The sequence below is a fragment of the Daphnia pulicaria genome, chromosome 8 (assembly GCF_021234035.1).
Source record: "Daphnia pulicaria isolate SC F1-1A chromosome 8, SC_F0-13Bv2, whole genome shotgun sequence".
Classification (NCBI taxonomy): domain Eukaryota; kingdom Metazoa; phylum Arthropoda; class Branchiopoda; order Diplostraca; family Daphniidae; genus Daphnia; species Daphnia pulicaria.
The window spans coordinates 12,394,846-12,416,597 of record NC_060920.1 but is presented as its reverse complement, the minus strand read 5'-3'; the positions used below and the strand labels follow the sequence as shown (position 1 = coordinate 12,416,597).

Sequence of the window (21,752 nt, the reverse complement as noted above, 5' to 3'; positions counted from 1 at the left end):
TTTTTCTATCTCTATCTGTATGTGTTGCGAAGGCTCTTCCAGAAATAACTTAGAGCGCAACCGATCCGTCGTTGTTGGTCCCGGTCCCTTTTTTTTTTCTTTTCTCCCGAAGGCTTTTTTTTTAACCCCCGGCTGCTGGAAATCTTGGAAATCATTTGGGTTGTGGGTGAGATGAATTAAATGTCATATAACATTACATAACTGGCCGCAATCAAAATATCTTGTCTGTTACTCCCGGAACTGAGCCGGCGAGAGAAAGATCCTGTGAGTAAATACACAATTATTAATAGAGTGTGATGGAATAATAAAAATAAAATAGGCGACGCGGGTGCTGCTGCTGCTGCTACTCCGACGGCGCCGGCCGAAAAGTATTGATCCCGTCTGCGACTCCCTCCCTCAGCCTGTGCCGATGCGCAAAGAACACACACACATAGAAACAGACAGTTCTCCCCCCTTACCAAAAGAAAAAGAAGAAGAGAAAAATAATAATAATAATAATAATAATATAGATATTGTGTGTGTGTACGTAAACACGTAGTGTGTGTAAGTAGAGAGAGACGCAGGGTAGCACTATAAAAGTTGACTCGGATGCGACACGAATGTCGGATCAGCCAAATGAGAAAAATGTCGCGATGAATGCGTTGACTCGTAAAAAAAGAAAAAGAATATCTCTCTCTTATCCTCCGCCCAGCAACTCCCTCCCCTCTTTTTTTATTAATACGGACAGTGGATGTGTGTGTGTCATAACCCGGTCGATATCAGGAACTTTTCAGCAATAAAAGGAGAAAAACAAAACTTTTTCGCCTTTTTCTTAGTTTTTTCTCTCTTGAAAATTATTGCTCCGACTGTATATGTGTTGATTCGGTGATTGCCTTTTATCCAGTCACGGTGTGTGTGTCACGCAGTCCACCCTCTGAAAAGGGAACGAGACTTATCAGCTGCTTGCAAAACAAAACCCCACTTTTAACTCTAGTGGGTGGTAGGGGATCCTGCTGCTGCATGACTAAATGCCGACTTGATAATAATATACCTTCGTCATATCGACTAGTGTATCTTGTCCGTGGAAAGGGTCTCGATCTATTTCCAGTCCTGCAGCAGCAGAGTTCCCTCTTGTAATGCCTCACGAAATAATCCTCGACTATAGTATAGGGGGGGACGCGATGCACATCATCCACAATGCGCGTGAGAAGGAGAAAGAGAAATTGTTTTATGTCGCTATCACGTCGCGACGGTCGGTCGGTAATGAGCCAGCCCCTCTATACTATAAAAGAAAAGCGACTTGTTTTGTTATTTTCACGAATTGTAAATTCCCTCGACGGCCTCTGCTGTTCGGAGACCTTGATCGTTCCTTGACGTGAACAATCGGCCGAAAAGTCGTTCGATATTATGATTGTTTGTTTGGCCATCGCCAGGAGGACACACGTCACATATTTTTATTCTTGTTGTTTGTATTTTTTCGAGTCACTTAAGAACGTCAGAAGTTGTTGTTGGATAATACAAAATAACACACACGAACGCAGAGTCAACTTTGACGGGACGTGAGAGACAAATTACACATCAATAAAGTTTGAGACTTTTTTCTTGGGAGGGGCGTCGGGTGGAGACATAAAAGGAGGAGAAGAAGAATCACGGATTTAACTTTTATGTGGTTTGATTTCTCGTCCATTTGGGGGTTCGCCAAAAAGGAAGGGGAAAAAATCACAACGAACGCAGGGCTTCTTGCAGTTTCACGCGGGCAGACAGGACTCTTTCCTCTTGCTTGCGAATGTCGCTCTCGGATATCACAAGACCCTGCCCAGTCGAAAGAAGAAAACGATTGCTCTGAGACTGTGTCTTGCAAAACAACTTATTAACAACCAAACACGAGAAATAGGATACCTGAACAAGAGGCTGCTCAGGGTTGAGAAACACTCCGGCGTTCTTTTCCAAGGCCGATTTGGATCCGGTCTGTCCAGTTATCGACACTCCTTGGATGACCGTGTGCAAAGACGAAACTAGTGACTGTGTAAACAACATACGAGATATTAAATGCTCAATGCACTGGATCTCACGTTCACAATGCCAAAACAAAAATTACTTGAAGTGCTGTGTCAGAGGTGACATAAGGACCAACCGGTTTGATGGAGGGGGGAAGACGGCTGTTCTCTTCAGTTTCAAAATTCAGAAATTTGAGGTTCTCCAATCGTTTCTCCCAGAAAAGCTGGAAAAAAGAAGAAGATACAAGTGTTATTCTGTCGACTGTTTAGAAGGCATGAAGTACACTACCTGTCTGGGTTTCTCTTGCCGGCCATGCTTCAGCTCATGGCGAACTTTGCACTCCTGTGATTTCACAATTGTGACTGGTTGTTTGAATATCGAAGCTGTTTGTCGGATTGGTGGGATGACAGAGAGGTCATTGCGGAAACCTCTTGCCAGGTCAGGTTGAGCTTTTTTGCGATTCTTCCTCAACAGTATTGCATTAATTTTGCCAGTCTTGTAGTCAAATGTTGTCAGATCGACAGTATCGCCCAAATATCGGACTAACTGGGGTTTGCTTCGGAATTTTTTGCCGTTCGGACTGTGTGAAGAAATAAACATGTTAAACAAATGCAAAATTGGTTTACAAAGTTGTCGATTCGTACCTGTAGTAAAAAATGTCTTTCGTTCCAGCAGAAAGCCCGGCTTTCCTTATCACTTCTTCTCGAGTCCAGCCTTTAGGTAAGGCATTGCACTCGAACCTCTTCCTGTCCACTTTGGCCATTTTAGACATATTGAAAATAATCTAAACATGCATTCGAAATGGAGCGAAAGTTTGTAGATGAACAGATGAACCCAATTTTACGACTTGAAGCGACGCGCATGAATTTGACAGCCGACTAAAGAAAAGGGTAAAATTTTCTATCGCTAGGTGGCAGCTGCGTCCAAGACTAGCAGAAGCAGAGCAGCTGTAAACAATTATGGCAGGAAAAACTGTTGTTATAGGTAATTGCAATTCAAATGATTTTTAAATACTTTTTCTTCTGTCTCTGTCATTAAGAGTGTTGAAAACGTTATTTTATTCACTCATAATCACTATGGTTAGCTTTAACAAAAAGTTTTAATTCTTGGCATATTCGTTACGTAAGAGGCCAAAACGAAAACTAGACGATACTCAAACCGGTCTATTTTTATTCATATTACAGGAGGTGGAAGCGGTTTCATTGGTACAGCTTTATCAAGCCTTTTACGACATTGCGGATATGATGTCGTAATTGTATCCAGGGTTCCAGGGGCATTTAGCACAACATGGAGTGATCTCGAGCGCCATGGCTTACCCAAGAACACCACAGCAGTCATAAGTCTTGCTGGTCAGAACATCTTGGATTTTAAACGAAAATGGAATCCTGGCTTTCAGCAAACTGTCCGTGCCAGCAGGATAAACACCAGTCACAGCTTGGCGATGGCTATTGATAGAGCTGAGATCAAGCCTAGTGTTTTTGTCTCTACTTCTGGCGTTGGTAATGGTTGACACAATTCTTACTAAAATATAAATATGACATTTTTATGAAATTTACCTATAGGATATTATCCACCTCATCCAAGTAAAGAGTACACAGAGTATTCTGCTGGAGGCAAAGGCGATTACTTTGCCGAACTGTGTACCGACTGGGAATCGGCAGCAAAACTGCCAGCTGAAGTCGGTGTTCGCCAAGTTACAATCCGCTCAGGTGCAGAATCGCAAAGAAATCACGATTTTTTAATTTTCAATAAATATGTTGCCAACTAAATTCCTACAGGAGTGGTTCTTGGCAGACGAGGAGGGATGATTGCGCAGCTATACTTCCCGTTTTTCTTCGGTGTGGGAGGACCTGTCGGTTCTGGCCAACAGTATTTGCCGTGGATTCACCTCCACGATATCGCCAGACTCTTTCTCCACGCCATAGAAAATGAGCAAGTCGAGGGTGTCCTCAACGGAGTTTCTCCCAACCTCATTACGTCGAAAGAGTTCGCCAGAGCCTTTGGTGCGAGCCTTTGGCGGCCAGCAGTCATTCCTCTACCCGAGTTTGTCTGCAACATCCTTCTAGGTCCCGAACGTGCCCGAATGCTGACTGAAGGTCAAAAAGTTATACCCAAAAGAACGTTAGATTCAGGCTTTGTGTATAAATTTCCCGACATTCGTTCAGCTTGTCAAGAATTTTGCCCCTTGGTCTACACAGATGATATGGATCCTGCAAATCTTTCACGTTGACATCCAACCTGCACACATGTGATCAATTAGTCTTGAGTTTGTAAAGCGCAAATGAGTTATATACCATCCGAAAAAATCCCGTTTCAGCGAGTTATTTATCTCTTCTCAATTGCTGCATAATAATGTCAGCGAATTTGTACGCGCATAAAATTTAGTGCTTGGAGAAATGTTCCAAGAACCGCCATTGTAAAAGGGTTTTTGAGTGATGGCAACTCTGAGTGGCTGGAAAACGTTCAAAAGTTATGCTAATATGGCAACGAGCAAATCGCTGAAGCAAATCGTCAACTGGCGGGAAATATTCCAGTTATTTTCCCTCTCGACTGTGTTGTTCATGGCACATGGCGAATCGAATAACTTTCCTCCGATATCGCCCTTGTCCTGATTACGTTATCGCTTCCACGAACACGAGAGATGTTTATTTATTCTCTGAAACACCTGCTGCGGGTGTCTTCACATCCACTTAATCTTTCGACTGACTGAGAAACATTATTCGTTGATGTTGCCGTTTCTTTACAAAGAAAACATGACAGTTCAACTTCAATCAATGTGAGATTTCACCAAGTGGAAACAGCACATGCTGGCTATATCTTGTCTCAACTTGAAAGAAGAGATTGAGTTCCTGCAGGTTTCTGTTTTCCCCAGCTGCTGATGACCGCTTTCATCCAGACTTGTGGTGGAGAAAGGTAGGACATTTTTGATTATTCCTTTCTTGGTTTCATCAGCAGGTCTCTTTGAACTGCCTTGTTTCTGTTCGTGCAAGTCCAACTCTGTTTTTGACTGCAGGAAAACTTGACATGACAAATCATGTGATCACGCTTTGACAATTGCAATATTATCTGGTACTAACACAAAATCTTGACGAAGTGAGGCCATTGTCCTTTTGTTTTTTTACTTTAACAGGATGTGTAATATCCACATTTATGAGGAAACTGATGTCTTTTGTCATTATAGATGAAAGTTAGTTTTACATACAATCAAATTTACTTTTATCGAGAAAGTGAGGGAGACAGAGAGAGAAGGTGATGGCTACATCTGCTGGCCTTGTGATGGCAATCACCAGTAGTGTGTTATATTAAGTCAGAGGAAAGAATATCATTAAAATTTTTCTTAAAAAACAAAAGAAAGAGAATAAAGATATATGTACAATACCATCGAGACACTGAGAAGTCTGGAATAGACTGACATTATCATAGAGAATGTTCCTTGAAAACAAATGTTTTTTGGACATGGGATATAAGAGTACAAGTAGAATATGATGGTGCATCTTTTACAATTCATTTGGAATTTGTATCATATCCACATTTTTGTTTCTTTCCCTTCTTTTTGGGACATTCGTTTCCCCCCCAAGAAAAAAGCATAAAACTTTTCTAGTGCGTGTGGAAGAGTTTGCAGTCTTTGCTCGCGACTTTAATCACCAGCGACGAGGTAATTAATGACATCATCATCATCAACATTTGCTCTTTATTTTTTCTTCTTTTTAAAAAAATTCCGCTCTCCTCGGCTTGGAAAACAAAAGTGTGTGCCTGGCAGAGCCGTCGTTGCGAAACAATTTTGTTTAGTAGTTGGTTGTTGGTTTTTTTCGCTTGTTTACGGCGGTTGGATCTCGCAGGAGCATCCGTTGCGGATGCGAATGTAGTCGAGCCGCCACTCCTCTCCTGCCGGATGATCAGAGACGACGGCGTAGGTGAAGGAGAACTGCTGGACGCAGCGCGAGAGTGGACGTAAAAGTTTCTCGACGAATCGGCACGGCTGGTTGAGCACGTCCGGTCGGCACGAATGCTCGTAGATTCTCTGGTCGAGGTCCCCGTGCCGGTAGAGTTCAACCACGTGACCCTCCATGTTGGTGCCGCCGCTCGGCTGGACCATTTCCACGACGGTTGGGCAGCATTCCAAGCCCGTCGAGTGACTCTTTTCGGCGGCGAATCGGGCCGACGTCGTCGTGGCTGCCGGCAGTCGCGGCAGGTGCATCAGCGAGAGTTTGCGATCCTGTTCGGCCAAACTGAGCAGCGAGGCCAACTTCCGCTTGTGTTTCTTGCCCCACTCTTGCTGCTGTTTGCTTTTCCCGCCGCTGCCCGTTTTCTTCCTTTTCGATCCGCCGATGCTCCTCTCCGGCTGGGTAGGCGTCATTCCTTCCTCTCCGTCCATCATCGTCGGAAATCTAAAGAAGAAAGAAATTCAAATTTTTTAGTTGCAATTGAACTCGTTAGATGGCGCAGCAAAGGAATTCCCCCTCACCACCACTTCGATAAGAAGAAGAAGAAAAGTCACGGGATACAACAATAAATAACAAAAGGTGAATAGTTGTAGCCATGTGAGCCGACCGTTTTGGAAGCGACAATTTTTTCCTTTTTTTTTTCTTTTTGAATGAGGGAGAATAAGCGCGCCAGGAAATGGCGGCGACACTTGTGTGTGTGTGTCCGTCCGTCTGTAACGTCGGCGAGAGGTCCTGTCTGTCAATTATGCCGCCCGTGTTAGTGACGTCTGTATAGTTGCCATCGCTGTCCTCTCTGACTGTCCAACACAACCTCCACCCCATTTAGAAGGAAAAAGAGAAGAAGAGAAAAACGGTCCCCTTCCTTTCTACCTTTCTCATTCTTTAAAGGCGCTACCAGCCGGTCAATTATCACCTGGACTCGCATCTCAGCCGAGGACACGGCCAAACATCTCCACAAGAGATGCCCGCGACGGGCAATGGCAAAGGTTTTTTCTTCTTTTTTCTAGATGGACACACATTCTTTTCTTTCCCACTTTTTCTCGAGAGGAGAAGAAAACAATGAAGGAACTTTTTCTTCTTTCTTTCTTTCTTTTAAAAAACACCAAAAATTCAATCCTAAGCCCAAGATGGACACTCTGAGATATACCCAACAACCGACTGTGTGTGTGTGAACCGACTACATAACTCTCTCTCCGTGCGCCACATGACTAAAAAAATCCTAGACTATACTACCCCGAACTTTTTTGGGGGGGCCGTTTTGCACACACAAGATACTAGTTACTACTACTACTCACGTCGTAATGTTGTTCCAGCTGCGATCCAGTTGCCTGGCCAGATCGACGGCAGCGGTTGCCTTGTGAGACTTTGGCTGTTGCGGATGGTGGTGACGTTTCCCCTCTTTGTGACTAGAAGAAGATCGAGCAACGGCCGCAGTGACGAGCATGATTGCCTAAGAGAAGAGAACCAAATCGATTAACAACGCAAATTCGTTTCACTCGCTCTCAAAAGCATTTTGTATTTTTTTGAAAAAGTCAAAAGTTTGGAGACTTTGTGTTGTCGATGATGGATGGCCCTCGATGGTGCCAGCACACACACATCTTTCCAGTTTAGGGATATACAGACGTCTACAACAAAGTGTCTATTCCTGGACACACAAACACGCCTGTTCTCTATCCCAAAACGAATTGAGCGTCCGTCATTTTTTTATTTTTCGGTGGTGGTGGGGGGAAAAACGGTGCAACCTGCGGGGAAGGTGCAGGCGATTGTCAAGTCATGGGTGATGATGTGCTCAAGTGCGGCTATAGAAAAAAAGATAGAAGAGGCCCATCATCGCGGCCATAAGCTACTGGAGTCTATCCGCACCTCATGCGGTGTGAACGACACACATAAAAACGTTGGACAACACAACTCGACTGCTTCTCTGTTCATTTCTCTCCTGTGGCTGGACCGAACGACCCCCACAGGGCATTCTGACGTCTTTGATAGAAATTTGGCCAAGATTCTCGATTCAATTATAAAAAGCAGACGACACACGGAGATTCTGGGATATTCGCCTGCCGTGTTTTTTCGGATGATTTGAGGATTGAGTTCTATATTTAGAGATTCTTTTTCTTTCTTTCTTTAGCTGTTTGAACAAAGTCTTTTGATTGTTGGTGGGGGGGATTTTGGCGCAGGTGTGGGTTTTTTTTATTTTATTTCTCTCTCTGTCGTATTGTTTGTCCTTTTATTTATACACGCACCGTCGTCGTGGCGCAGAGAGAAATGTGTTGGCCGGTGAATAATTTCGCACACGCGCGACACGACCGCGCTCACGAAAGAGAAAAACGGTTATTCCCGCGTGCGCTGCTGTCCCGAAAGAGAAATAAAAAAAAGAAGGAAAAGAAAAAGGAAAAAAAAAGTTGTTGAAATAAGTGGCAAGGATGACCAGTTGGAATGCAGGTAGACATCATGCTATTTCTATTAGTTTCTTCTTCGACTACTACTACTTCGGGAAGCTGCTGGGGGGAAATTCTGTCACTTGAGTCAACAAAAGTGTACGACAAGTTGTTGCTGCTGCTGCAGTCTGCTATGCTGGAATTGTTTGTGTGTGCGCGCCCGCGTCCTTCACGCAACCCAAAGAGAAGCAACAAAAACCGTTTGTTTTGATGGCACGAAAAATAATAAAAAAAGAAACAAGAAAATGAAAATATTTTTTTAAAAAACTTTGCAGCTCGGGGAAACTCTCTCTCTCTCTCTCTCTTGATTTTGTATTTTGTATTTATTTTTTCATATTTATTATTTGCCCGCCAGTGTAGAAGAATAAGAAGGAGAAGAAGAAGACAAACACAATTCATAACAGGAGATAGCGTAATTATTTACAAGGTGTCGTGACCATTTGTTGGCAGTCAACTGGGCTCGATCACATTTCACTCCTTTTCGTTTTGGGCTGTTTTGGGTTCCTGCGACTATTTTATGCCTGGCTTTTGCTCTCTCCCACACTGAAGAAGAAAGAGCCTCAATGTTTTAATAAAAAGAATTGAAAGAAAAAAAAGAATCGAAGGGGTCGTCTGGACCTATACGACACCATTTCCACTGTGGAGAAGAAGAATTTTCCTTCTCCTGCAGCCAAAGGTCATTGATAAAAATTCCTACTAGGGAATATAAACAAAACAGATTGATTCCATCGCCCTAACCTCTCTTTCTCTCTCTCTCTCCTCCTCCCAAACACAACATTTTTGTGTCTTGTTTCTTCTTCTTCTCCTTTTTGTTTCAATTTCACTACAAGGGCCGGTGAATAATAGCCGCAGTCGCATTGGAAAAAGCCACACGCAGCATCACGACATGCTTATGTGTGTGTGTGTGTCCCCTCTCTCTCTTTCCCTACCAGCGTCTTGTACACGCCAACAGTCGACGACATTTTCTCTTCCCGCAGCGCCGATTCGACGCCGATTTCGACATTTTCAAACGAAATTTTTGTTTTGGGTTTTTTTACGAAAGAGAGAGAAGAAAAACTTACCGCAATCAAGCAGACGATGGCCAGCCTCATGGTCCGTCGTCCCAGAACGAATGAGGGCCAGCAGGTATAGACAAGTTAAGAACTCAATGTCGTGAATAGAATTTCAATTCCGGAAGCGGCACTTTTTTGTTTTTAATTCAATTTGTTTTTCACTCGATTTCGATTGGCACTGATTCACGCACGCGATGAAATGTTTGTTCGTCCCTTGCATCAGCTTTTTCTAGGTTGCGTCAGTTTTTTTTAAATTATTGTGCAAAGGAGGTGAGAAAGGTCGCCCAGCAATTCCGGGGGCGTTGGAAGCGCGTTGGCCGTCGTCTCCGCTGTATAATCCAAAGTGTCCGGCCGTTTTTCTCTTCTCCGTTTGCCCTCCTCCCCCCAAAGAATTTTTCTTTTCAAATTCAAAATAAAATTTAAAAAATAATTCTCCTTCTTCTTCTTCTTCTTCTTCTTCTTAACCGTTACCACCGCGTTTGTAACCTGTCGAATATGATAATAAAAAAACAAACAATTAGAATCAAATAAGAACCGTTATACAAGTAAATAACGCGATAAATAGGCGCATACACAAATCGTGTCTTGTTTGGCGGATGGATATCCTTAATCCTCCCCTTCTCCCCCCTTTTTCTTTGATTCGGCTCCGGGTGTGTGTGCGTGTCAAGAACGGGCAACTCACTGACAATGTGCACAACACAACGGATTGCTCCTATTTTATATATCCGGCCGAGCGGGCAGCATTCCTCCTCCTCCTCCTCTTTTTTCCTTTTCCAACTTATGGCGCGGGGGATTTGAATTGGGTCGAGTGAACTTTGCCGGAGTATCTCCGATTCGCGACTAGAAAATCACATCCCCCCCCCCCCCCATGTACATATTGAAAAGATCTTTTGATGCAATCGACACCATATGTTGTCGCTGTTTTGATAATAACACCTTGACGTGTGTGACCTAAAACGCACCTGGATCGGTGGGGATTTCTTTCTTTTGATGTCGCTTATTTTCTTTCACACTCTGCCAAGGTAAGAAAAATAAGGTATTCGTGTGTACATGTCGGCGTAGATTAGAGTCATGGGAGATTTTGATTGAACGCCGTGTCCTTTAGCGCGACTGGGAAATGAGCTAAGCGCGCGTTTATAATATTAAAGATCCGGGTTTGTTTCGTTTTCCCCCCCATCTTCAATTTCAGTGCGCGGTTGGAGGAAAAAGAAAAAAGGAAAAATGAAAGAGAAGACAACAATCAACTCGTCGTCGTGAGGTGACGTCACATTTGACGCGGCAGGTTTAAAAACGGCCCCCCGGATGACGCCAACATTTGTCTGCCAAATGAAAAGGAAGAAGAAGAAGAAGAAGAAGAGACGATCTTTTTCTGGACTGTCAAGGAATTTCCACGCCCTACTCCTCACGCGTGAGTGAGTGAATGGGCGCCGTCAGATCCGGTCCCGATTTATTTGCTGGTGGGGGGAGTCGAAAAAGAACGAAATTCTTTGATCCATTCATCAGATCTGTTTTCTCTCTCTTTCCTCTTGCGGGGTCGACGGTGACGACGACGACGGGCCGACGGATCTATTTTGATTTTGCCCCTTTTTGCGTGCTGCACCGGCGTGTCTTGCGTCTTGGGCCATGGCTCATCCGCCAGGATTAGCACAGGCCGGACCATTGACGACGTGAATAGATTCTCTCTCCCAACAGAAGGAGGTGGGGTGAGGGAGGGGGAATTCCGTTCAACTTTTTTTAACTGGGAAGTAATAAAACAGAAGAAGCCCAACACCATCCATCCATCCATCCATTCCCCCCTCTCTCTTTGAACTTGTTCCTTGTTGTCGCATTTTTCTCGCTGGAGAAAAGAAACGAGCGGATGATGAGCTAAGAAAGGAGATGCCGACAGTTGACGGTGGATACTATACGTGGAAAAATCGACTTGTTACTCCAGCGGGGGAGAGAAAGAAGGGGGGGGGGTGTCTGTTGCTCCATATAACAAACGTGAGTCATGACCAAAACAGTGAGACTAACCTCCATCCATCGCTGGATGTGTCATTCAAACATTGGCTACTCTTTTACAACAACAAATGGCATGTTTATTTTCCCTGGGAAAATCCAATTTCCAAAATGTTTGGTTTTGATTTTGATTTTTTCACGCTCCCTCCGATTACCACATCTATGATTGCGGGAACTTTGTGTGTGTGACGTCGATTGCAAACGCTACAAATCTGTTTGTATTGTCTTGTCTGGCCAGAGATGGATGGCACCTTCAACCACAAGTCATAGGGTAGGGGGGGGGGGGGGTTTGTTTGTTTGATTCAAATTGAAAATCATCCCAGCCCGGAGAAGAAAAAAAAGGAAAAGACTTAAAAAGTGTGAAAAGTTTATTTGTCTTTTTTTTTTTGTTCTCTGGGTGTCGGGGCGCGTGCTGTTCGCCCCCTCCGTATATTTCGAAAAAGGATGGGGGAAGAAGAAAAAACGGGCGCGCGGGCTATTTGAAAAAAAAAAAAAGGAGAAACAATGTTTAGACGAGTTTAGGGTCGTAATAACAGTTTGCTCCTCCAAAACTCCAAATATTGGCCGGTGACTTTTTAAAAAACTCTTTTCTCTTACACAATATTCTGAGAGATACACAGAGGCCGGCAGGGGGGCACGTCCCTACTATGGGGTAGTGGTGGGGCTCGTCGGGCGTGTAAATAGATATAAAAATAAAAATGGTGGATGTATCATGTGCACGGCTCCTAGGTGCCGTGTGCTGGCTAGGACGAGCGCCGCATGACACACGAGCGGGTGACTTGTTATTTGGTCTGCGCCCGCTCTCTATCGCTTGTTTTTGTTTTGTTTTTTTCGGGAATTTTCCTTATTCTTTTTGAAAGAAGAAGAGGAGGAGGATGACCTGTGCCTTTACCTCGAAATAGAACAGACACGACAGGGTCAGCGCAATTATGACACACGACCAACAACTTTGCGTCTTTTGATACTCATTTGTTTGTTTGTTTTATTCGGATCGAATTTTTGTTGTTGGCTAAGTCAGTTTTATAGATAGGCAAATTGAATTGTTTACTTGTTTTGAGCATTTTGATGCGGCGAGCGTCTCCCAGTCAAATCAATCATGACTCGATGGCGAATTGCTAATCGGCCGCGGGAATCCACTCGATTTTGTCTGGGGGAACTCGACGAAGAATTGGGAGGAATGCGGAATTTCTCTCACTCTCTCTGGTGGATGTGTCTCAAGTGTGTGTTGTCGTCAATTGTTGTCCGACCACTGACACGCACTAACCACGCGGACACGCGAGACACTCACAGCCTGCGATGCCAACAATCACGAATCGATGATGGGAGACTTGCGTCATCTCCGTCTGCTGTGAGGCGGATTGTTCATTATCGATACGCTCGTCGCAGTCTCTTCTTCTTCTTCTTCTTCTTCTCCTCTCTCAACACTCACGGCACTGGCGCGGGGTTGTTGGAAACGATCGAATCAAATCAAAAAAATAACGGGACGAATGCAAGCGCAGGTCTGAACGCTCGAACGGTCTCGACTGCGACTGAGCGACGGGTGGCAACACCACCACCACCTACCACCATCTCTATATGTGTGTCGTACTACTACCTACATGAGCCGATGAGAGAGAAAGAGAGAAGCTCACCTTCTTTTTTTCTCTCTCGTCGGGGAAAAGACAATTTTGACGCCGAGCTGCTGCTGCTGCTGCTGCTGGCAGAGGAGAAGAAAAGTGGGTGGTACCATGGCCATGCAGTGCTGCCCTCTCGAGGTGCCGAAAATGCCTCTGCGTCTCTTGTGTGTGTGGCCGTTTGGGGACACGCAGACATTTTCTATTTTTCTATTTTTCTTTTTCTTTTGTTTTGTCTTTTTGGCTGTGAGCGACTGGGGCTCTGAAGAGAAAGGCAATATGAAGATCGTGCCCATAAAAATGCCCCCTGATGGTGTAATCTCTTAATCGCGCAACTATTTCATTCGGCCGGGCTCTCCCACCACCGGGCAGGAAGAAGAACAAGGACCTTCTTTTTTCTACCGAAGAGAAAATTTACGATGGCATCGCATTCACAGTCCCGCACAAACAGAAAAACAAAACAAAAAACAACGCACACACACATACACATACGAAAATAAATAACCGGAAAAAAAAAAAACAAAAAAACATTGCACCTTCTCTTTGGTTTTTGGGTTGTTTTTCGATGATGATGTCACTGATTGGAATTTACCGATTATCATTTCAATTTCTTTTCATTCGAGACCCTCCCTCGATTGCGATTTGAAAACTAATTATTATTATTATTTTTTTAAGCACATTAAATTGATTGGGGGGGATTAAATGTTTTCATTTGCGTCACTTAAGCCCGTAATTTTGATTTAATTTCATTTATGACGTTGCGATGAAATCGAGAGAAGAAATAAAACCAAAAAGTTGAGATTTTGGAATGCCGAAAATGTCACAGAGTTCCCCTAGTCCCTGGTTGCGCTTATCTCTCGCAACTATTTTCATTTTCGTCATAAAACGATAACTTGCGTTGTACTATTATTATAGAGCCGTGATTACTATGTCGACGGAAATTTCATAACGAGTTATCAAAAAAAGCCAATGAAATGTTTCAAACTGTTGGCTGTTGGCTGACACAAATAGTTTTCCCCGATTGATATATTTCAAGGAAATACATTTTTTTGCCGCTCCTTTTAGTCGTTTTTATCGTATTGCTCGACTAGATGGAGGAGATTTCAATAGTAGCTGGCCCATACTTTTGAAGGGACCGATGGCTTTTTAATAAGCCGGCCCCGGAAAAAAAAAGAAAAAGAAATGTGAACGAGGAATGTCGTCTAGAGAGAATTCTAGGGAGGAAAATTGTAGTAGGTACTATAAAACTAATCGGTTAAAGACTTGAGTTCAGCAGTAGCCATTTTCGCTAAATATCTTTTTTGGACCCGATTCGCCTTTTTCCTGGGAGGGCGGCATCCATCCATCCCCCGGAAGAGAAAAATGCCAAATTTCAGGAGGATGTGTTTTTCAACAGCGCCCGGCCCAGGGGCAGGGGCAGGGCGATATGGGTAGCGATGAAATATTGGATTTTTCCTCAACCAGAAAAAGAAGAAGGAGAGAAACAGCACCTAGTTGGGTGTGTAGATGGGGCAGCTCAATGGAAGTGTAAAACCATAAAAATAGAAAATGACCAAAAGGGAAGAAGAAAAAAATAAAACCCATTCGCTCGTTTCCTTCATCAGCTATGGCGCCCAGCAAATAAATTTAAAAAAAATCTCCCAAATGTCTAAATATAAAAGAGATGTGCATTTTCCACTACTGGGCAATATTTTCCAGCCAACTCAAACAGCACCGCCACAAAAGGGGCAAAAGAAACACACCAACCAAATTGTGACGTGCATTATAAAAACGTCACAGGAGAAATGCCATTTGCCAGGAGTCGCCTTTTTCCCCAATCATTTTTCGACGAAAACAACAACAACAATTCAAAATAAGAAGATTTGAAATTTTTTCGCCCCGCATCCTCATAAGTATTTTTACGTTAATCTCTTTGACCAGATCTTTTTCTCCCACTTTTTTTCGGGGGGGGGGTAATAATAATAGACATGTTTTCGTTTGACCCTCCGTGAGTAGATTCCCGACAACAGCAACTGGAAGAAATTTTATTTATTTCCATTCCGGTAGAAATGAAAAATGATTTTACAAGCGTGTGTGTGAAGACCCCGAAAAAGCCGAAACACACCAAAAAAACAAAAGACGGGGGAAAACAATAGTACAAGAAAAACAGAGAAAAAAATAAGAGATGGATGGCGGATAAGATGGAAGAATAGGAGGATATCGATGCAATATAAATTCTATACTCTCTCTCCTCCCTTTTATATTTATATATATATATTTTTTTCTCTCTCTCTTAAGGGAGATGTCCGCCTCTCTCTTTCTTATGATTTCTCACCTGCTATCACAACACACAGGTGGTCCGGACACCCGCCAGCTAATAATTATTTACCAAACGAGGAAAAAAACAAAAAAACATAAATGACGAAAATTTCACATTTTTCTTTTTCTTTTTATGATTTTGATATTCCAACGGTGGGGGAGAGAGAGAGAGAGAGAAATTCTTGTCTTTTCTTGTATAGGTTGATTGTTGGGGTTTTATATACATCTGCTATAATAATATCGGGGATTGTTTTTTGGGGCACAGAGATGAAGGAAAAGAATTCAACCGTCAACTTTTTTGTCGCTCTATTGAAATGTTTTGTGATCCGGTGGGTGTCCAGACCACACACAAACAACTTTTGTTTTGGTTTTCGGTTTTTGTTTTATTTCTCATTCTGGCCCGGATGACCCTAACTGGTATGATACGATTTTATTGGATATGATTTTTTGTTTTCCTCGTTCGTGCAGGAAATGGAATATTTGATGCAGTCACATGAAAATGGAAATGATTCATTTTCGAAAAAAGACGTAATTTATTCGTGAAATAAAATTGGAATAACGAAATCAAAAGAGGCCACCACCAGCCGATTTATCTGCAATTTCGCTCCACACCGCCGCCCCGTTTTACCGTGAGCGCTGAATAAATTAACTCGCCAATTACATTAGACACTCTCCTTGGATCACTTTCCAAATTTCGTTTTCATTTTTTTTTTTTTAAAAGGAGAAGAAAAACAAAATTGGACCAAGGCGAATTGTGAAGCATTTAATTTTAATTCCCTTATTTAAATTGCACTATTTTCCAACCGTTGACGAGTGAAAAATAAAAAAAAAAAAAAAAAAAAAAAAAACGGGTCAAAACTCTTCTCTCAAGTGCCATCACGTTTGATCATTAAAGCGGCGGCAATTCCACATAGGTGAGACACGCTGCAGGTGGACCGTGGACAGGTGAACATGTCCAGTGGCCTTTTTTCTTCTTCTTTTTGTTGAATTTCCCTACCGGACAGAGAGGTGATGGGGTTTTTATTTTAACAACTCGCCGGTTATTATCATATTGTCACCAACACCGGAAATGATCCGTAGGAAAATAAATGAAGAGCGGAGCTCGACTGAAAATAACTCGGCGTTCTTTTTATTTCCCTCATTTTCCCACTGGAATTGTATTATTATGATCCGGCGATTGGCTCGTTGCCTGCCGGTCGCCACTTGAATTTCTGCCCGCAATTCGCAAATGCCAAAAAAAGATTAAATAAAAAGGGATAGGCGGAATTTCAATGGAACGACATTTCTTTCTTGCTGGCGTTTTATGATTATTTTGTAATTATTTTTCTCTCTCTCTCTATTTTCCTTCTTTTACCTGAAACATTTTTTTCTTTTTTTTTTTTTTTCGAAAAGGGGGGAATAGATGGATGGTGGAGGGGTTTATTATCATTTTAAATAGTTGGGAAATGCCCTGGTTTATCTGGCCGTTGGATCTTTGCTGTGACGGACGGGCACTGCTCGCGCCGGACCTTGACCACCACCGAAAAGTCGTCTATTATACTACTACTACTTTTTCTTCTTCTTCTTCTTCTTCTCTTTGGTGTATACCAACAGCGGTAGGAGAAATAACCCATCAAAAATAAAAGTTTGAACTTGGGGAGAGAACAAAAAAATGTCTACTCTTCTTCTTATTTCGACGCTCTTTTGTCATTCGGATGTGCTGTCCCCCTCATTCATCCGTCCCCTTTTTTGAACCTCTTTATCTTTTCTACATAACAAAAGAACACGGTTGTTAGTGAGTTACACAGGTGAGACAATACTCTTTCTCTGTCTCCCAATGGTTTGTCCCTCACGTCGTTGCGCGGCCGTGTTTATGCCACAAACATTATTATTTTGTCCGACTTGAACAAACAAGGGGGCCAAGCTTCCGGGGGGGACCATCGAAAAATTATCCCTCATTTTCATCAATTCTAATTTTTAAAGAAGAATAAAAAAATAGGAAAACTTTGAAAAAAAATAAAAAATAAAAAGAGGAGACAATCAGAGCTATTTAACTGGCGACTAGCAACAGTCACCTTTATTTTATTTTATTTTTCCCGTGTCTTTTTCCACCTTCTTTTTGTGAGCGCGCCTCTCTCTCCATCGTCCAGCAGCAGCCAACAACGACCGGACATTCTTCCACGATCCGTATCGGTTGACAAGCTGCCGAGATGCAAAGAAGATTTTTCCTTTTATTTACTAGTTTCGTTTCTTTTGTTCTTTTCTTTCCCTTTTTTCTTTCTTTCCTATTCCATTTCTTTTCGCTTTTTTCTCTGTAAAAAAGCAAAGAAAGAATTTAAATCGAAACGATGAGTAAATCATTCAATTGACGTCTTTTGTTTCCCCCGATTCCCTAAAGATCGCCAATTCCTTTTGGGTTTGTTTTTCACTAACGGTAATGATTGATTTCTCTTAATTGGCATGGGACAGTTCCAAAAATGTCTCTCGTCGCTTGACAAACCTTTGCGACAGGGAATTTCGGAAATGGGCAAATTGGGTTGTTTGTTTTGCACTCGAAATACCTACGGGATTAGCAGCTCTCGCACTAATGAGGTTCCCAGACTCCCGCAGTGACGAAAATTCCCTTTTTGATTATTTTGCATTCGAGTGGGGGGGAAAAGCAGAAGTGTGGGCAGCAGAGCCATCTAGGGTCCGTCTTTTGTTTCAACTGAAATGAGGAGCTCCACTCGACAGGTGACAGCACAATGCAACAACAAAAGCTCAAACTTGTTGCTACACACAACCGGTGTCGTTGTCTACTTTCGTTTACATTAAGCAAAAAGAACCAGACAGGGGCGAGTGTGTTGAAAGGCCAGAGTAAGGATGTCGTTGATTTGACGACGGATTCGAATCGCAGAGTCATCAACCCCCTTCAATTTCAACGGTTCAATCCATTTGGACATGTTGGGAAAGTGGGCGGATCCCAAGAAGTTTTCGACGACAACAACAACAACAAAAAGAATCAACAACTCCTCAGACTGTGTGTGTACCCAATGATGACCGGATTATATTTTCAAAAGAGAGAAAAAAACTTCTTCTTCTCTCGTTGGGTAGTTGTTGGGAAGAAAACCAACTCCCCCCCTTCATTCCCCCCCTCCGCCCCTTAGCGAGAAACATTTTTCTTCTTATTCGTTTGAGGGTTCCGGCCCAGTGGTCAAGTGAGAGGAGCTCCTCTCTCGTCGTTTCTCGGATGTTTCGATGCCCCAGTCGACCACGAGTGCCCAACTAGTTCTAGTCGGCCTTTCCATCACGTTCCACGAATAACGTGGATCCACCATCCGCACAGATGTTATTTGTGTTGTTGTTGTTATTTCGATCGTTCGAGTGCCGTCATTCCTGAAATTTGTTCCTCGATATCACGACGCCCCCAGCTGTTTATCCAAAGTGTTAACAATTCAATAACGTTTCCTTCAACCCCACTCGACTGATATATAATCTCCCGACCGTCCGGCTGAAAAGGAGCTGCCGAAAAGTGTCAATAATCACCTGGAGATTATTCTGTGTGTGCGTGTCTGGTTCAATCCGAGTGTGTGAGAGTCCTATTGATCTATCGCAGGAGCGGATAGTATAGTCTGATTTGTTACAAGTGTGATGGATGAGGATGAAGCCAGCCAAGCGGCCTATTGTTTGCTGGCCATGTCAAGAGGCACCACCGCCAGTTCCAGTTCCAGCGATCGACTCGGATGCAAAGGTGATTCAGCCTTGAGCGCAGCTTTAGGCCATCAGACAGTGATGGAGCAGCCAGCAACCAGCAGCAGCAACAGCAGCCCTTATTCCACCGTGGCGGCTATTGCTATTCCAGCTGCTGCCGGTACTACTGCTGCTGCTGCTGCTCAAACAAGTTCAAACAGGAATGCTGGTGTTGTTGTTGCTGCTGCTGCCGCCGCTGCCATACAACCAGAGTCGCCGTTCATGATCGCCCGCATTCTGACGGATCTCACCCGCGTGCGTCAGGATCTTTTCAGCGTTGAGCCCTTACAACAACCTCAAATGCCTCCGTCCGCTTCCTGCAAGCCATCCGGCCAGCGAAATCAGAGTAGGTTTTTTTATTCCACAAGCCCAAACAACAACATTTCTGGCATTCCATCCACCACCACCGTCTCCATTATTATGATTTCGCCAGCCCCGATGATATTGAAACCGCCTTTTTTTCTTATGTTTTCTTATTTTTCCACCCTCGCTTTTCTTACAGATGCAGTACAGGGAGGCAGCGGCAGTAGTAAATTGCACCATTGTTCGTATCCGGCATGTGAACGAACCTACGGGAAGAGTTCCCATCTCAAAGCTCACATGAGAACTCACACCGGTAATAATTTGTTTTCTTTCTTTCTTTTCGAAAGCCAAAAGAATGGATGACGTAATGATTCATATTATTTTTTGTTGCTACAAAAGGTGAACGCCCATTCGGATGCACCTGGCCGAGTTGCGATAAGAGATTCGCCCGGTCGGACGAGTTGGCACGTCACATCAGAACACATACGGGTGAAAAGCGGTTCACCTGCTCCGTGTGCCAAAAGAAATTTACACGATCAGATCATCTCAGGTAATTTTGTGAATTAATTTATAAAAATAAAATTTTCAGGTCGTTTTATCATTTTTTTTTTTTTTTTAATTTGGTATAAACAGCAAACATGTGCGGAGACATTCAAAGATGGACGAAGGATCGCCGAAGAGCCGGCGCATCAAACCAGCGGATAACAAGATGATCATCAGCGTAAGCCCAACGGCGTCGCTCGATTCCAGCGATGGATGCAGCACAAATCAATCGTTCGTTTCTTACAGTTCCGAGAAGGATGCGACTAGGTAGAAATGACGTGTGCCAAAGCATCAAATACTTTTAAATCAGAATTCGATCAAATTTCGATTCTAAATGTATTCAGGATTTTTAATTGTTATTTCGCCTCATTTCGGTACAAGGTTTTTCAAAACATTAACTAACTAAGATTTCGTGTTTACCTCGATTGTTTTTCCCATTTGTTTCTCTCGTTTTCTTATATAATTGGTCGTATTTTTTAAAATGGTGAAATTGTAATATTAGTTTAAGCAGTTGGAGTCTAACGAAAGCACACTGCGTTGCTTCTGGTGAGAATACATTCGATTTTTCTTAAAAGTTTCCTTTTGAAAAAGAAAATAACGCCTCATGTTATCGAACGTTTTTCTTCGAATTCACTAATTATTTCTTCGAAAAACGATAAAGAAATGAACAAACTATGGATGCCTTTTTATCAGCAAAGGTCGTCGGGTACTGTTCTTTGTTATTCGTTAACCAGTTTACTCAACAGTGACCATTCAGATCGCCGGTAATTCAAATAAAGAATACCACCCTTTTTTGTAATAACTTTTTTTCTTACTTTCATACAGAATGACTGATAAAGAATGACACACGATCTGGGAACTGTTTTATTGAAATCTTTGACGGGAGAAACCACACCAGATGTTCTTTGTCGGACGACTACATGTCACAGCGTCAATAACTTTGAATACTGTACGTGTGAAACCATTTTTTCAGTCACTCGTAGGTTTTCCCAATAGCGACGAAGCAACGTCCGATAAGATGGCGTTGTCCCCTGCTGAGTGAATCGGGAATCGATGGGTCCTTGTTTGTTTTTTTGTCACACCCTTTTTATTGATATGCAAATCGATCGGACGTTGTAGAGAAGATGACGGCGGATGTCAACGCCACATACGGTATTTAAATGTGATAAGAATAATTTTGAATTGTTACATAATGATTATTTAGATTTGTAATTGAGTAAAAGGTGAAAGGTTGTTTGGATTTGTGCCTTACCCTGGTTCACGCTCGTCATTTATTGCGCTGTACACGGGGACGTAATGAGACTGTTGCCGATCTTCAGGCGGGGTTAATCGTACAAACTGACCGACACAACTTCGGAGCGTGAAATCTGCTAGTCAGAGTCACCAGGGTGTTATGACCTACGATCTTTATGATTAACGTCCTTTATAGCATAGTAGACCGGGAGGTGAATGGAGACGTAGATTCAATGGACCTTATATGGTGATTGAGCAACATACAATTGAACATGGGTCTTTTGGGTGATGGCCCCGTTTAGCGATGAGTGCGCATCTCGATGGGAATTGAATCGATCCCGTACATTGTCAATTAATGAACTATCCGGTTTAACAGTTGAGGAGCTGCGCTTTACTCCTAGTGTATTTCCGGGAGGATTGCCATTTGTTTCAAGTCTTTATCAAAGCGTTAAATAAATTCACGTTTGGTTTTTAAATTTTGTTTTCACGTTGTTTAACGACATTTTGTTTCTGTTTTGATGTACTAGTACTAGGTGCCGCTACTGTTTGTAGTGGTGGTTACGATCACACGTATGCAAATGTTTCTCTTCGTATTTTATTTTAATTATGTAAACAAAATATTGTAAAATTAAAAATTTAGCTATGACG

The 21,752-nt window shown here is 42.8% G+C and overlaps 4 protein-coding genes across 6 annotated transcripts; 2 read left to right on the top strand and 2 right to left on the bottom strand.

The window, feature by feature from the left end:
- Window positions 1–1,435: 1,435 nt before the first annotated feature.
- Window positions 1,436–2,849, bottom strand: LOC124311373 (methyl-CpG-binding domain protein 3-like). Its single transcript, XM_046775844.1, has 5 exons — window positions 2,622–2,849; window positions 2,266–2,557; window positions 2,078–2,200; window positions 1,879–2,001; window positions 1,436–1,791 (listed from the first exon to the last, which is right to left on the bottom strand). Exons 1-5 carry the CDS (start codon window positions 2,747–2,749, stop codon window positions 1,699–1,701), a joined length of 759 nt encoding a protein of 252 aa, XP_046631800.1. The 5' UTR covers window positions 2,750–2,849; the 3' UTR covers window positions 1,436–1,698.
- On the top strand, window positions 2,846–4,292 carry LOC124311302 (epimerase family protein SDR39U1-like). The gene is made up of 4 exons (XM_046775740.1): window positions 2,846–2,961; window positions 3,162–3,476; window positions 3,540–3,686; window positions 3,756–4,292. The coding sequence occupies exons 1-4, from the start codon at window positions 2,937–2,939 to the stop codon at window positions 4,205–4,207; spliced, it is 939 nt and encodes a 312-aa protein (XP_046631696.1). The 5' UTR covers window positions 2,846–2,936; the 3' UTR covers window positions 4,208–4,292.
- Window positions 4,293–4,377: 85 nt separating this feature from the next.
- Window positions 4,378–21,579, top strand: LOC124311328 (Krueppel-like factor 16). Of its 3 annotated transcripts, none has more exons than XM_046775773.1 (5): window positions 4,378–4,890; window positions 18,892–19,371; window positions 19,528–19,641; window positions 19,728–19,878; window positions 19,962–21,579. In XM_046775773.1, exons 2-5 carry the CDS (start codon window positions 18,927–18,929, stop codon window positions 20,140–20,142), a joined length of 891 nt encoding a protein of 296 aa, XP_046631729.1. In that variant the 5' UTR covers window positions 4,378–4,890; window positions 18,892–18,926; the 3' UTR covers window positions 20,143–21,579. The 3 variants fall into 3 exon arrangements, 2 of the variants coding, with proteins under 2 accessions (XP_046631729.1, XP_046631730.1); XM_046775774.1 differs by lacking the exon at window positions 4,378–4,890 and adding an exon at window positions 17,607–18,861 and having other exon boundaries at window positions 18,923–19,371; XR_006909792.1 differs by lacking the exon at window positions 4,378–4,890 and having other exon boundaries at window positions 17,608–19,371; window positions 19,962–21,023; window positions 21,095–21,579.
- LOC124311374 lies at window positions 5,648–14,673 on the bottom strand. The gene is made up of 4 exons (XM_046775845.1): window positions 12,455–14,673; window positions 9,418–9,894; window positions 7,217–7,371; window positions 5,648–6,365 (listed from the first exon to the last, which is right to left on the bottom strand). The coding sequence occupies exons 2-4, from the start codon at window positions 9,445–9,447 to the stop codon at window positions 5,795–5,797; spliced, it is 756 nt and encodes a 251-aa protein (XP_046631801.1). The 5' UTR covers window positions 9,448–9,894; window positions 12,455–14,673; the 3' UTR covers window positions 5,648–5,794.
- Window positions 21,580–21,752: the final 173 nt, after the last annotated feature.

Excerpts from the sequence above, each read along its gene's own strand:
- LOC124311328 (XM_046775773.1), top strand. The coding sequence starts at position 18,927 with ATGGATGAGGATGAAGCCAGCCAAGCGGCCTATTGTTTGCTGGCCATG. Across the intron at positions 19,642-19,727 it reads TCACATGAGAACTCACACCG|GTGAACGCCCATTCGGATGC; the intron begins GTAATAATTTGT and ends TTGCTACAAAAG. Across the intron at positions 19,879-19,961 it reads ACACGATCAGATCATCTCAG|CAAACATGTGCGGAGACATT; the intron begins GTAATTTTGTGA and ends TGGTATAAACAG.
- LOC124311373 (XM_046775844.1), bottom strand. The coding sequence starts at position 2,749 with ATGTCTAAAATGGCCAAAGTGGACAGGAAGAGGTTCGAGTGCAATGCC. Across the intron at positions 2,201-2,265 it reads GGCAAGAGAAACCCAGACAG|CTTTTCTGGGAGAAACGATT; the intron begins GTAGTGTACTTC and ends TCTTTTTTCCAG. Across the intron at positions 1,792-1,878 it reads CTGAGCAGCCTCTTGTTCAG|GGTCTTGTGATATCCGAGAG; the intron begins GTATCCTATTTC and ends TCGACTGGGCAG.
- LOC124311302 (XM_046775740.1), top strand. The coding sequence starts at position 2,937 with ATGGCAGGAAAAACTGTTGTTATAG. Across the intron at positions 3,477-3,539 it reads TGTCTCTACTTCTGGCGTTG|GATATTATCCACCTCATCCA; the intron begins GTAATGGTTGAC and ends ATTTACCTATAG. Across the intron at positions 3,687-3,755 it reads CCAAGTTACAATCCGCTCAG|GAGTGGTTCTTGGCAGACGA; the intron begins GTGCAGAATCGC and ends AAATTCCTACAG.
- LOC124311374 (XM_046775845.1), bottom strand. The coding sequence starts at position 9,447 with ATGAGGCTGGCCATCGTCTGCTTGATTGCG. Across the intron at positions 7,372-9,417 it reads CCATCGTCTGCTTGATTGCG|GCAATCATGCTCGTCACTGC; the intron begins GTAAGTTTTTCT and ends CTCTTCTCTTAG. Across the intron at positions 6,366-7,216 it reads AGCTGGAACAACATTACGAC|ATTTCCGACGATGATGGACG; the intron begins GTGAGTAGTAGT and ends TTTCTTCTTTAG.